This window comes from Crassostrea angulata, chromosome 2 (genome assembly GCF_025612915.1).
Source record: "Crassostrea angulata isolate pt1a10 chromosome 2, ASM2561291v2, whole genome shotgun sequence".
Taxonomy (NCBI): domain Eukaryota; kingdom Metazoa; phylum Mollusca; class Bivalvia; order Ostreida; family Ostreidae; genus Magallana; species Magallana angulata.
Window position 1 is genome coordinate 69339216 of NC_069112.1, and position 15380 is coordinate 69354595.

The 15380-nt window shown below is 32.7% G+C and overlaps 1 protein-coding gene across 1 annotated transcript in view; it reads left to right on the plus strand.

Moving 5' to 3' along the window:
* The window catches only part of LOC128173537 (neurogenic locus notch homolog protein 2-like), a 252423-nt gene extending 244795 nt beyond the window's left edge, over window positions 1-7628 (plus strand). The window contains exon 8 of the mRNA XM_052839240.1: window positions 7074-7628. Within this exon, the coding sequence (XP_052695200.1) occupies window positions 7074-7291 (218 nt within the window). The 3' untranslated portion in view covers window positions 7292-7628. The remainder of the gene's footprint in view (window positions 1-7073) is intronic.
* Window positions 7629-15380: the final 7752 nt, after the last annotated feature.

The window sequence follows — 15380 nt, forward strand, 5'->3', positions numbered from 1 at the left end:
CATCCTACAGTATCGATCAGACCAAACCAAACAGAAGGTAAACCCCAACTAAACCCTGGGTTTACTTTCTGGGATTACTCCGGGTTTACAAGAGTAAACCAAAAGTAAACCCATAGTGGACACAAAAAGTAAACCCCGATCAGAAAGCAGACGGTACATGTGTATTCAAAATATACATGTACAAGGGGTGGGAATTACAGGCAGTAGGATAGTAAGATAAATCAAAGTACTGACGGGAGTTGATTTTATCGATTATCATTTATTTTAAAATTAACTTATCTTGCATGGCAATTAGTTTCTAGGTTTTATTCAAATTACGCACTTTTTTTTATAATTAGACTTTTCAGACAAGAATTAAGAGAAACCCCGTATGAATCATGTTGTGTAATATTTAAAGATAGATTTCAAACTATGTATTAACAATCGAAACAATTCTAAAAAGTGTATGGATCAAAGCAATATTGATATTGAACTCCAGTCTCGTTCAACCATACGCTTATCTGTCTCCGTTAATATCCGACAAGCAAGAGAGCCTCTCTGTTTGTCGAAGATTTACGGAGACAGCCGAGCTTTTGGTTGAACGAGACTATTAAACTCTGGCGTAGGAATACAAGAGAGTACATGGATATCTAAATTGTTCGTATTATATAAAATCTTACTATTTTTAAAGTGTTTATATACAAGTACCACTGACGAAATCCATGATCATCTTTACGAAGTCTTGTTGTATCTTCTATTTGCAAACATGTCCCGCTATTGTAAATATCATTTTACCAAAAAGTAGCATCTTTTAATTGGACCAATAACGTTGTGGATTTTATGTTATGTTTTATTTTTCCTCTAATATCGGCGTTCGTTTTCTACATTTTGTACCGTTAATAATACCCGGTACTTAGTGAAATTAGTATTTTAAGCAGTGCAATTTTTAATACGGTTGCATTACTTGACAGATGTTCATTCCTGCAGCTGTATACATAATATCTGAATATAGAGATCTAGACGTTGCCTGGTTTGATTTTCCGTTTATAAATTGGGACTTTGGTGTGCTGATCCCAAAATATTAATAGTTATACAACACATTTGGACGATTTTTAAAAACAAAATATACATACCTGTGAAAGATGCAATTAATTCAGATGAAACGGGAAATATCCAAGAAAACTTCATTGACACATTATCATTTTTTTAATCGGAAAAATTCAGAGGATCGAAAACAGATTTCTTACGGAGATTTATAATGGGAAATGTTGACATCTTTTCTCCATTCGTAGGTCACTCAGAATACCTCGCACAATTTTTCAACGTTATCATCCGGGTCAGTTGAAATGCAAAACCCTGTAGACTTCTTTATTTTTAGCTGTGTATTGAACCTAATGAGTTAGAGAGGACGTTTTAAAGAAGAAATCATGAAAAATGTTCATGCTTCTGAAAGAACATCGCTTGAACCCTGAGGTACATAAAAATATCGAGCTATTCAGCAAAATGTGAATCGAGGATATTTTAGGACAGGGTATGGTGGTCAATGCATGTACTGTTGATTTTGGGGAAATAATTATTCTTGAATAAATAATCTCGGATTGATAATCTTTCAAAAAAATTAAATATTAGACAAAGGATATCGGTTTTAGCATGATAAACAAATCTACAAAGTAAATAACATTAGATAAGATTTTCCGTTTTCTGTTCCGTTCCGCTCTCCGTTCCGTTTTCCGTTCCGCGTTTTAGCAACACCCCGTTAAGTTGACCCCAATCGCAAATCCCGAGTAAACCCAAAGTGGACACAAATTCTTAAGAAGTAAACCTATAGTAAATCCAAGGAAAACCTCAAATGTAAACCCAGGGTTCAGGTGGTGTTTACTCTGGTGTTACGTTGGATATAATCAATACTGTAGGGTTTTTTCTTCAAAAACAAAATATATTTCAGTTGCAAAACCATCTCTTGGAATAGGATTGGTATTGTCATACCCCCGCTTCAAATGAGATTGGGAGTATGCGTCATATACTCGTCTGTCTGTCTGTTTGAATGTATTTGTGTTTGTCTGTCTATAACACATTTATGTTCCACTTTTCCCGTAATTTAATGCTTGAAATTTTAAGTCTTTGATTAGGTATGTCATGTGGTGGGATTCATTTTTATCATTGTCAATCTGAAGAATCAATATTGAAATATGAGTAAAAATGGATTAATAGAGATGTGGATCTTCATAATCATTAAAATATTTTATCATTTGCTATTTGGCAAATCCTCCGGATTACACCATTTGATGCCCCCGACAAAAAAACACATGAATATATATGGCTACAGTGTAGGCGGTAAGATGAATCTCAACAGTTTTCAAGATAGTCAGCCTTTTTTTCCGTTTCATGAGGGTCAAAACCATCCACAGGATCATGATATACATAGTATTTGATATGCCATAACAGAAAAAAATATATAATTGATGAAGAATGCATGTTTTCAAGATACTTAGTCTTTTTGAGTTTGTTGGAGGGTGGGGTGAAGGGTGAGGTGATGACCCCAGGTTTAGGGGCTATGTCTGAATTGCGTCTTGACATGATCAACGGGAATATATATGGGTAAGGGATATCAAAAAAATTTATGGTTAAGGGATAAGATTTAAACCATATACAAGACATTTCAATAATTTGTAAATAATTGATAAAGAGGGGGTGGATAAAGCCCCTGAGCTTTGATAAATGTTATAAAAATAAATCAATTTCAAGTCAGTTCCACAGCCTTTTTATTTGGCAATATTTGGAGGGGAGTTATCCACAACTGTTTGTTCTGCAGACAGTTTACACCTTTGTATACAGAAATGACTCTTGCGCGATTGTTTAGTGTAAAGTTACTGATAATAAATTTATTGGCTACTACGCAATGCAAGTAAAAAAAGTAAAAATTTCTCAGTAGAATTTCAACACATTGTCATAATATATAAGAGCTTTTAAATGGCGGTGGGTTTGTAGCAAACATACAGTTAGATTCATAAAGTGGAAATAATATCAGGTTTAGCACGATATCTTAATTTATAAAATCCAATGCAATTATATGCTATTAGTTATAGGTTATAAGGCTGTTATTACAAAGTAGTTATAATAATGTGAGCTATTCAGATCTTTGTTTTTGTAAATTATTGAAATATAAAAGCGTTACGTCTAAGTTGTTTCCTACGATTGTCATTGAAAACATTAAATATAATATCTAAAATATCAATAATCTTTTAAGAGAACTTTGCCTTGACCTTAACCCTTGACTTAAGCAATCCAGTTCATGCATTTCGTTTCTTTGTAATAAACATGGATTATTTATTTGTGTAGTATACAGGAATTAAAGCTGAACACCGCTCCTAAATAGGCACTGTCCGCCATATTTCTCTTTATCACTGCTGTCCCTACAACCCTTATATAAGCTAGGGGCAAACCTCTAAACAGTTCAAGGTACTTCGCTGTGGAGGTCTCGCCTGTGTGGACGTACATTTTGCCTCGCCGTGTTACTCGGTCGCGACGAAATTATCAAATTTTACGCACCTTTTTGAAGCCAGGAGAATACTAACATCAAATAAATTGGTCAATGCATTATTTACGAACTGGCATGAGTTTTACTAAGCTTCTTATCTTACGCAAAAATATTACTACTTAAGAACTTCGTAAGTTTTAACTTAAGATAAGAATGTTCTGTTTAACTAACGTGTTCGTAAGTTTTATTCGTAACCTTAACTTACGAAACGTTCGCAAGTTTCCGTAATGGAACTCTCTAATAACGAAGGTGTGAATATTCGTAGTTATGAACGCTGCGCAAGCGCAGAGGGCACTTTCGTTTTCGCGGCTATTTACATTTTATCGTCTGCGAAACTGTTTTGAACAATGAAAAAAGAATAGTTTTACAATATAAAGAAATGATAAATAAATATGTTTAACCCGTATGAGTGTGGAGAGTGAATGTTTTTAATAAAGTATATGTGTGTAACTTTGTAATGAATTATCATGAAAAGCTACATGTAAATGTTTTATTCATTAAATTGCCCAGACTGTTCATTCATTAATTCTAATTATCTTTATTTCCTCCCATAGGAGATTGCATGAAGAATAACATTTTAACACAAATAATAAATACAGCACATGAGTTACAAAGTTGATAGAAGTTATAGTGAAAAAAGGAATATAATTAAATGGAGTAAAGTAAATTTACGATGTTCATTGTATACTGAATATGGTGATCGATTCATGATATGAAATCCAGTAAATAGGACCTGCACTCAGTTCCATAAATTGGTAACTATATGTTTCTGTCCTTGCTGTAAATAGGTTTATTGATATTTATTACCGTAAATATTTCTGATCATTTGGAATTTATAGTTTAAATATAAATTATTATATTATCGCTCTTTGCTGATAATATTAATAGGTTAAATATATGTTTTATGTCAATGTCTGTGCGATGTTTGTGTTTGTATTGTCTTTGTCGTGTGCTTATATGTTTTATGTATGTGTTGTTCTATTGTGATTTCCTGCAATTACCATATTCCTACAATTTATTGAAAAAGGAATCGAACCCTATAAAATTGACTTGGTGTTATTATGTCATCTGCATCAAGACCCGGTTACAATACATGTACTAATAATTAAATGAAATAAAGACTTTTCAAAGAAAGAAAAAAAAAGATTATTTGATGCGGGGGGGGGGGGGGGGGTGGAGCGAAAAGGTTCAGAATTTTTTAACCAGACATTAACACAAGTAGCGGATAAAAGTGTCATATACATTTATATCGGCTACCCCGTTAGGCTTAACACAATTTTATAGGTCTATTCATTTAGTTAAAAAAAGTCCATGACAAAAAAGCCTATTTTCTTTTATTTCTTTAATTCTTTAATAATGTATTCATTTATTTCCTTGATCACCATTTTACTATACTATGATTAATACTTGAACTATAATATTGCTTAGTATGGGTATGGAAATATATTCTAACTATTCTTGACTGTCAACATGAAATGATATTAATTTTACACAATAAATCAAAAAATTATTTATATATCTTTTAGGCAATATTTATTTTAAATTTTATTTTAAATTTGTATGGTTCATCACACACAATCTTGTTAAAGGGGAACAACTCGATGAAGTAATAAAACAGTTGTGGCCCTTTTGTTTACTCTTTATCCTTCTTTCAAAATAGTGGACAAATAGAAATGTTTGTAAGGATATCATTCGGAATCATTCTTTGAACATAACCAACATAGTAAGTGTATTTTTTTATCAATATCATGAGTGCGATGTTTTATGATAATAATATTTTGTAAGAAGTTGATTGATAGGATGCTTTATAAGTCCAGCTTCATTTAGAATTTCCTCTGTTATTTTTTTTAAAGGTCATATCCATAAAATTATCTGGATGTGAGCTGTAATGGCATGCGACCTCAAAGGTTGTGGTTGTATGTGGTCTTTGACATCGTCTGTCAGCTGCAGAATAACTCGCCTTGGAAACCTATATCGCCCAATTAGCTCGCTGTCGGTCAACATATTTTAAAAGAACTTGACTCCTGTCTCTGAAAACGCGTTCACGACGCAAAGCCTTGTCTTCATTTTCTCTCAAAACTTCAATAAACAATAAGCAGGCGGCCATTTTTATTCAATTATTTAGAAAAATACGAAAAATTCTTAACTTAGAGTAGCCCATAGGCTGTCGTAAGTTACGACAACATTTTTGACGTAACTTAAAGTTAAGAAGTTTGGTAAAACAGATATTCATCGTAACTTACGGTTACGATGAAATCTTAAACTTAAGAAGCTTAGTAAAACTCATGCCAGAAAATGAACATAAGATAAGAAAAAAATGCATAAAATCTAAAGACCACAAAAGGAATACTACATGTCGGCCACGAAGTTCAGGTGTGCAATCGGGTGTAACGAAATCGAAGGGTTTATATACCAGGTATCTGTGTGACGGTGCCTATTTACGAGCGGTGTTCAGCTTTAAGTTAAAGAGGAGAAAATAAGTCAAGACGAGGATTATGCAGTGAGCTTTCACATAGAAACTTGACGTAAAGTCACCGCAGAGAATATGATAGAGTGATTACCATAGGGCAAATGCATAGTGGGGCCTCAATTAGACTGCTTAGAGTAACAAAAGTCTACGACATTATAAAGATCCGTAGTCATCAAGATAGTTGAAAGTAGCACGTAATGTCAAGGATTTACAACGATAATAATATATTTACATCCACCAAGTATTTTCCCTATATTAAAACTAATAGTAAATTCATAACTCTATAGAAACAACAATACTGAAATTTACATGCACATGTTCATCGATTGGTCGAAACCTACATGTACAGCAACCTACGTAATACCACGGACTGCACAAAACAATCAAGATGATGTCCGACTCAAATTCCAATGGGAGACGATCTGGCTGTTACTTTTAGATAACGTACTGATGTACATAATGTACATTAACAGCACTTAAGTGGATTTTACCAACTTTTTACAATCAATTTATTAATTTGTTAAAAGATAGATGTAAATATGTATGTGTCATAATATAAAATCTTTTTTGAGATTCATGCGGGTTCTTGAGGTAGCCATCATTGCAGAAAAGAACTTAACCCGCTAAAGAAAATGAATTAGCATACTTATTCCTGCCACATCCTACAATTAAGCTGCTTAACATATATCAACTTTCAACAAATTTATTTGTCAATATTAGGTACAGTCATTGTAATTATGACCCGTAACAATATTAGAATCGCCAAAGCAAGATCTCGTCAAACTTAAATCATTCTTATTGATCACATTTTTCTTGAAAAATTATCACAGAAAATTTCAACCTTTTCTTTTTACGTTAAAAACAAAATAATCATATTTTGCTAAATATGAGCCTTTTTGTATGAGTTAATCATGCAAAACAATAAAAAATAAAACAAGTACAGGGAAGTGTAATCTAGGGGAAACACTTCGGTAAGGTTTTTCCTGTGTTATATTTATATATAAATATATTGTGCTTATTTTTATGACCATACAAGACAAAAGATTACAGAATCTAGTTTACACCTGTAATTTGACTTTTATTCAGATGTTTTGTCACTCTTGCTGCGTGATGTTACCGTCACTGTAGGACTGACAGAATCTGATGTCAACACTCCTTGTGGTTTCTTTGCTGGCCCTGGTTATGCGTCACAGCTGGTCGTCATCGACTGTCGGACATTACTACAGGGAAGATTCGTTAAGATCTCCAAGACAACTCAGTCTCTCATTCTTTGTGAGGTTGACGTGTTTGGCGTCCCTGTCTAATATTCATTAAAGCTGATGACTAAGCTGAAATGTTGCCGACTTCTGATATATGTATATGTTTGCGCATCCTGAGGAATTGATTATCTGTTCTTATTTAATGTGACTTTTCAAATCGCTTCAAGTTGAAATTCTACAGCTGTTGCCCTATTTATACCTCTTTATGTTTTTGCTTTTAATGTTACATGTCTGACTTATTTATAATGCAACTTACATTGGATATAACTGTGAAGCTTGTTAATGTACCTTTATATTTAATTCAACATTTTTTAAATAAATTTGATCAGTACCTATTGGTTTTATTTCTGTTTAATTACTGTGGTGTCAATAAATTGCATTTATGGTGTATTTTGTTTTCTTTTAATAGAACATTAATTAGGGCATGGTAATTATTTACACAACAAAATAATATATTATATGGGCGCAATTATAAAAAAAAAATTTCTAATGGAGTCTTTTAGATTTGAAGTCATTGAAGACATTTTGAAACCAGGACTTATTTTGATTGCCCCGTGCAGATAATATAACATTTAAAATTGTGTAAACTAAAAATATAAACAATTTTGAATTCGGTACAACCCGTCGCTAACCTGAAGCTTTTTAAAGCTGAACACCGCTAGTAAACAGGCACTTTCCGCCATATTTCTTTTTCATCACTGTTGTCCCTACAACCCCTGTACTGTTTTATGCTTTATTTTAGCAGAAACCTCTCGGAAGAGAGTAAAAAAATACAAACTAGACCTGTTTTTGTCTCCAACAAAAAGGAAGGGCTTTTCAACAGCCCGATAAACCACTTATCTAAATTCTTATTTTTTTTAAAAATTTATATGATAAAATGAGAACAAAATGTCTATAATATATAACGACACATTAACTATCAAGAAATTAAATGCCCAAAGAAAGACAACTCTAGAATTCTCTATACAAACATATCTTTTAATTTTTGAAGAAAAGGTTTAAAAATTAATTGGTAAGAAAGTTATCAATTATGAGTTAAGAGCTTTGGTATGCCTTAAGCTCTAATGCAAATGAAATGTTGAGCAAAGCGAGATAACTCTAGAAAATTCTTTTTTTTTGAATTGTTATAAAGTTATCATTTTTAGACCCTTGAAACCCCTGTAACAACCGTTAATGATACAACGCCGCTTAATGATATAAATAGCATTAAGCGTTGCAATTGCAACGCTTAATGCCATAAATTCTTGCATTAACAGTTGACATCTTCAACTGTTAATGATAAATCGCCGCTTAATGATATAATTGTATCATTAAGCGTCACAAATGCACAGCAGCCCTAACGCTTAATGAAACAAGCAAATTTCGACATCCTCAACCGCTAATGATACAAACTTTATATCATTAAGCGTTGCAGTCGCACCCTTTAATGATACAAAATTGTAAAAATGATTGAAATATTATTGTGTTCATAAAGCAATGGGATGAATATTTGCTTAAACAAGGCAGATCTAATATTTCAAGGTGAATTATTAATTTTTTTTATCACCCCCCCCCCCACTTTTAAAAACGGTGCTACATGCCTGTAACATCAGTTTTAGCTGAAATACACTTTGCTCACAATTCATAGCCTGAAATTAATCTTTTAACGCTTTTTTTTTTACAATATTTTTACAAATTGTTAGATCATATTCATACGATGTACATTGAAAAAAATCAGATGCTATATTGTGTCAAATATAAAAAGCGAGAATATATTTACAATTTCACATGATTGCCTATATACACAGGTAAATTAGCGAATACAAAAAACATTGATAATGAACTTATTTAAAACAACTGCGTGATTTTTGCGTGATTGCCCATGGGAGGCCCGCTGCTTAAAGGGAGCCGAATGGAAAGCTTTTCTTGTAATATAACTAATGGACTTATCTATTATCTCTAATCTTACGAACTAATTTATAGATCATGTGTTATAAAGAAAGGGTATTGAATGGTATCTCTTAGTCTTATTAGGGTCTTCCGTTTCCAACGGAAGACCCTTTTGTTTTTCTTCGGATTCTTTTTAGGGTCTTCCGTTTCCAACGGAAGACCCTCTTGTTATTCTACGGTTTCTTTTTCTTTATTATTCTTTTTTTTCTTTTTCTGACTTTTTTGGAGCGCTATTTCTCAAAAACTATCCAACCGATTCGCACAAAATTTTCAGGACGGATAAAGCATGATCGGCGCTACATATTATAAAATTTTTAAAGGATGACGTCACTTCCGGTTTCAGATATTGACGATTTTGTAAATTTTTAAGGGTCATTTTGTCCACGCATCTCCTCCGAAACTAATCAAGATAGAAGATTGAAATTTTCAGGGATTGTAGATGAATGTATGTAGATGTACCCCCATGCTTCCAATGATGAAAATTGCTCAAGGCCTCAAAGCTCGCCTGAACCTGAAAATTAGCACCAAATTTTTTCACGAAATTTTAGCACATTTTCTGTGATATCTTTTGATGTATAAATATTTTGTTAAAACATATAATGCAAAAGTTGTTTCAAATTACACGGGCTTTCGTTTAATATCAAGAAAAAGGGGCTGGCCCCTCAAATTAGGGGCCAAAAGGGCTGTAAAGTATTCTTACAATAACTCTTTATTGAATAATAATTTGTTATTAATTATAGAAGCAAAAATGTTCATTGTTGGGCTGTTTATCTACACAACACCATACTTAAGTCATATGTTACGTAATTAGGGGTTTCAAGGGGCCAGAAATTCAAAAATTTGATCATTAATATCTGAAAAAGGAGAAATATTTTTAAAAGCAATGTAGAACAAAAGTTGCTCAAAATAATGTTTTGAACAGTATGCTACCTTAAATGTTTTTGTTTATGACCCCATTTAGGAGTTAAAGGGTCGGCCCCTAAAACCCATTTGTACATATATCTCAAGAATGGTTAACATTTCTTGAACACTTGTAGAACAAAATATGTTTGTATTTGCAAGACCTTTCATTTGATATCAAGAAAAAGGGGCTGGCCCCTCAAATTAGGGGCCAAGAGGGCTCTAATGTCTTCTTACAATAACTCTTTACTGAACAATAATTTGTTATTGAATATAGAAGCAAAAATGTTGTTTGTACATCTGTTCATCTATACAGTACCATACCTAAATTATGTAATTAGGGGTTTCAAGGGGCTATAATTCAATATTTTGATCATTAATATCTGAAAAAAGAGAAATATTTTGAAAAGCAATGTAGTACAAAAGTGGTTAGAAATAATGTTTTTTACAATATGATACCAAATATTTTGTTGTTAGTGGCCCCGGTAAGGGGTTAAAGGGTCGGCCATAAAATACAGTTGTTTAGATATCTCGAGAACGGTTGACAATTCATGAACACTTCTAGAACAAAATATGTTTATATTAGCAAGACCTTTTTTTTGATATCAAGAAAAAGGGGCTGACCCTTCAAATTAAGGGCCTGAAGGGCTACTAAGTCTTTTTATAATAACTCTTTTCTGATCAATAATTTGATATAAATCATAAAGCAACAAAGGGGCTTTTATAAAGCTTAATTTAAACTGATATCCGTTTTAAAATTGGACGATGCATTACAGAGATATTGGGATTTAAAAATTGAGTTTTCCGGAAATTTTGATTCCACGTTCTTGGTTAAGGCAATAGTGTTGTGTTCAAAGATAGATTAACTCGTACCTAAAATAATTCGGAAATTGTTAATTCGTACTTAAACATAATCGGATTTTTTTTGTTAAGTCGTTCTTGAAATCAGAAAGGTTTTTGTTAAGTCGTACTTAAAATAATTCGTATTTTGTTAAGTCGTACCAGGACTAATTCGATTTTTTTCATCTTTTTATTTTAGTTTTTCTTACTATTGGTATAAGAGCTCTGCTTCTTACAGGAACTTACAGCTTTACTTCCAACATTAACGGAAGACCCACTCGTTGCTTTGCAACGAGCTTTGCTCTAGTTCATTATTATTATTCTTCCTCTGACTTTTTTGGTGGCTTATATCTCAAAAACTATTCAACCGATTTTCACGAAATTTTTAGAACTTGTTTGGTATCGTAAATACTCGAAGTTATCAAACTTTGAACTTATGACGTCACTTCCGGTTTCAGAAACTGACGATTTTGTTAATTTTTAAGGGTCATTTTGTCCACGCATCTCCTCCGAAACTAATCAAGATAGAAGCTTGAAATTTTCAGGGATTGTAGATGTATGTATGTAGATGTACCCCATTGCCTTCACTAATGGTAATTGTGCAAGGCTTTGAAGCTCGCCTGAACCTGAAAATTGGCACCAAATTTTTCCACTAAATTTTCGCACATTTTCTGTAATATCTTTTGATGTATAAATATTTTGTTAAGACATGTAATGCAAAAGATGGTTATATTTTCAAGGCCTTTCATGTGATATCAAGAAAAAGGGGCTGGCCCCTCATATTAGGGGCCAAGAGGGCTCTTATGTTTTCTTACAATAACTCTTTACTTAACAATAATTTGTTATTAATTATAGAAGCAAAAATGTGCATTGTACAACTGTTTATCTATACAGTACCATACTTAAGTCATATGTTACGTATTTAGGGGTTTTAAGGGGCCATAATTTCTAAACTTTGATCATTAATATTGGAAAAAAAAGAAATATTTTAAAAAGCAATGTAGAACATAAGTTGTTCAAAATAATGTTCTCAACAATATGATAACTAAAATTTTTTTGTTGGTGACCCCAGTAAGGAGTTAAAGGGTCGGCCCCTAAAACACATTTATACAGATGTCTCGAGAACAGTTAACATTTCGTGAACACTTGTAGAACAAAATATGTTTATATTTGCAAGACCTTTAAATTGATATCAAGAAAAAGGGGTTGGCTTCTCATATTAGGGGCGAAGAGGGCTCTAAAGTCTTTTTATAATAACTCTTTACTGAAAAATATTTTGTTATTTATTATAGAAGAACAAATGTTTATTGTACAACTGTTTATCTATACAGTACCATACTTAAGTCATATGTTACCTAATTAGGGGTTTCGAAGGGCCAGAAGTTCAAAAAATTGATCATTAATATCAGAAAAAGGAGAAATATATTGAATAGCACTATAGAACAAAAGTTGTTCAAAATAATGTTCTCAACAATATGACAACTAAAATTTTGTTGTTGGTGGCCCCAGTAAAGAGTTAAAGGGTCAGCCCCTAAAACACTTTTATACCGATGTCTTGAGAACAGTGAACAAATCGTGAACACTTGTAAAACAAAATATGTTTATATTTGCAAGACCTTTAAATTGATATCAAGAAAAAGGGGCTGGTCCCTCATATTAGGGGCCAAGAGGGCTCTAAAGTCTTTTTATAATAACTCTGTACTGAACAATATTTTGTTATTAATTATAGAAGCAAAAATGTTCACTGTACAGCTGTTTATCTATAAAGTACCATACCTAAGTCATATGTTACGTAATTATGGGTTTCAAGAGGCCAGAAGTTTTAAAATGTGATCATTAATATCAGAAAAAGGAGAAATATTTTGAATAGCATTGTAGAGCAAAAGTTGTTCAAAATAATGTTCTCAACAATACGAAAACTAAAACTTTGTTGTTGGTAGCCCCGGTAAGGAGTTTAAGGGTCGGCCCCTAATACACAGTTGTTTAGATATCTCGAGAGAGGTTAACAATTCCAGAACACTTGTAGAACAAAATATGTTTATATTTGCAAGACCTTTTGATTGATACCAAATAAAAGGGACTTGCCCCTCAAATTCTTGGTTAAGAAAATAGTGTTAAGTTCTTAAGCATTTACGTCACTTCCGTTCATATTTGGCGGCCATTTTTAAATTTAAAAAAGTGATTTTGTCCGGAAGAAATCTCCGTAATCTTTAAAGATATCGCTTTGAAATTTTTACTGATGATAGATGTATCAATTCTATAATGTACTGGGGGGTTTAACATTTTGTTCATCCATTTTGCTCAAAACCGGAAGCAGTTCCAATTTTTGGAAATTTTCATTTTTTTTTGGAACAAAATAAGACAATACTACAGTCTTACAGAACTTGCCATGGTGAATTGAAATCTGTTTGAAAATCGGACGATGCATTACAGAGATATCGGGGTTTAAAAATTGATTTTTCCGGAAATTTTGATTCCGCGCGCTTGGTTTAAAAAATAGCGTAATGTTCAAGGTAAAATTAATTCGTACCAAAAATAATTGTTAAGTCGTACTTGAACACATTCGGATTTTTTTTGTCAAGTCGTTCTTGAAATCAGAAAGGTTTTTGTTATTTCGTACTTAATATCATTCGGATTTTGTTAAGTCGTACCAGGAATAATTCGATTTTTTCATCTTTTTATTTTAGTTACTCTTGTTGTTGGTTTAAGAGCTCTGCTTCTTACAGTAACTTCCGGCTTTACATCCGACATTAACGGAAGACCCACTCGTTGCTTTGCAACGAGCTTTGCTCTAGTTTATTTATCTATTTATTTTTGTGAGAGGGGAGGGGGGGGGGGCTACATCAACGCAGGCTAACTATTTTTTTTTTCATTATAAAAATGTGATTTATCCTTCAAACTTTAAAAACGAAATAAAATAAAAAGAATTTTTTTTATGATATCCATGCATTTTATGAAGTTATTAAAATTTTTGCTACAATGGATATAATGGAACAAATATACAAGTTGAGACAAATAAGAAAAAAACCCGGTTTTACAGGTGCATCGGTTGCTCGGACCCCTTTACCATTATGTACTAGGTTTCCGTGGAGTCACCAAGCCAAGCAGATCGTTCAATAGATGTGGTTAATATTAAATCTGCAAGTCTAATTAAATTTGTACATATAAATGGCAGATTTATGGTACGAATAAAAAAGAAATCTGGACAATTTAGAGTTATAGAAAATTGCTGAGGATCGGAGTTCGTTAAGGTGGTTTTGATGGAGGGAGGGTGGGCGTCTATCTCTTTTGCTACATGGAATCATTATGAATTTCTTCACTATTAAAATAACCTTATATTTTTGTTTCAGTTTGTTTATTTCGAAATTACTATTGGTGAGTTAAACTTCAAAACTTACAATATGACAACTGGATACAAATTGAATTCAATCAATGAGTAAGATATGTGTGTGCTTGGGAGGGGGGGGGGGGTAGGAACGCGGCTTCAGTGAGGATTCAAACGGATAGTGACTTTCTTTGAAGTATGGAATGTCCGTTTCACTATTTGTTTTTAGTAAAACACAAATAGAAACAAAAAGAAATGATGCTGGAAACAGGAAAAAACATAGAATATTTCGAGTTAATTTATCTACAAGTGAAACAAGCAATTTTTATGGAGCGTTCGATTGTACCTTCTGGTCAGACTGTGAATGCGGTAAATCACTCTCGGGTAAACCCAGGACTACGACTTTTTAAGGACGTCGTTATAACTCAACATGCAGACTGTATAGGCAATGTATATAAAATGATAACTCCAATACAAAAATGTACATTGCTCTGATTTTCATACATATACATTAATATACTCTTTATCATAATAGTATAATGCTTTCCTGATAATAGTGCCGTTATTTTGAATAAAATTACATGTGTCCTCGATTTTGTTTGGACAATCCTCGTATATGTAAATGTAAGCAGTGTAGATTATGTTTTGAAATTTTCGTAAGAATTGTTCTTCACACATGCCGTCAAAAGATTAAAAACAAAATTGACCCCCTCCCCGTAATATTTAATTCGGATTTCTGTCATGCATATTAGACATTATACGTTACAACGATAAAAAAAGCAACTTTAATTTAATTAGGTAATTTTAGTTTAGTACAATGTTTATACTATACAAAGCAAAACATATCAAATCTTCTTTTTTAATTTTAGAAATATTGAAACAATCAAATCATTGAGCATGTGTCACCCCCCTCCCTCCCGCACGCACACATGCACATACACCGCAATGATGAATCGATCGTATTACGCTGTTCAAAATCGCAAAACAAAATCGAACTAATTTTTCTTTTTACAACTAAAAATGTATTACTTATATATAGAACTGTGTTCTAAACAATGACCCCCTTTTTTTGACATCGAATAATGACCGGAACAAATTGACTATGCAGTGCGCAACACCAACACTTCCAAACGCCAGAGA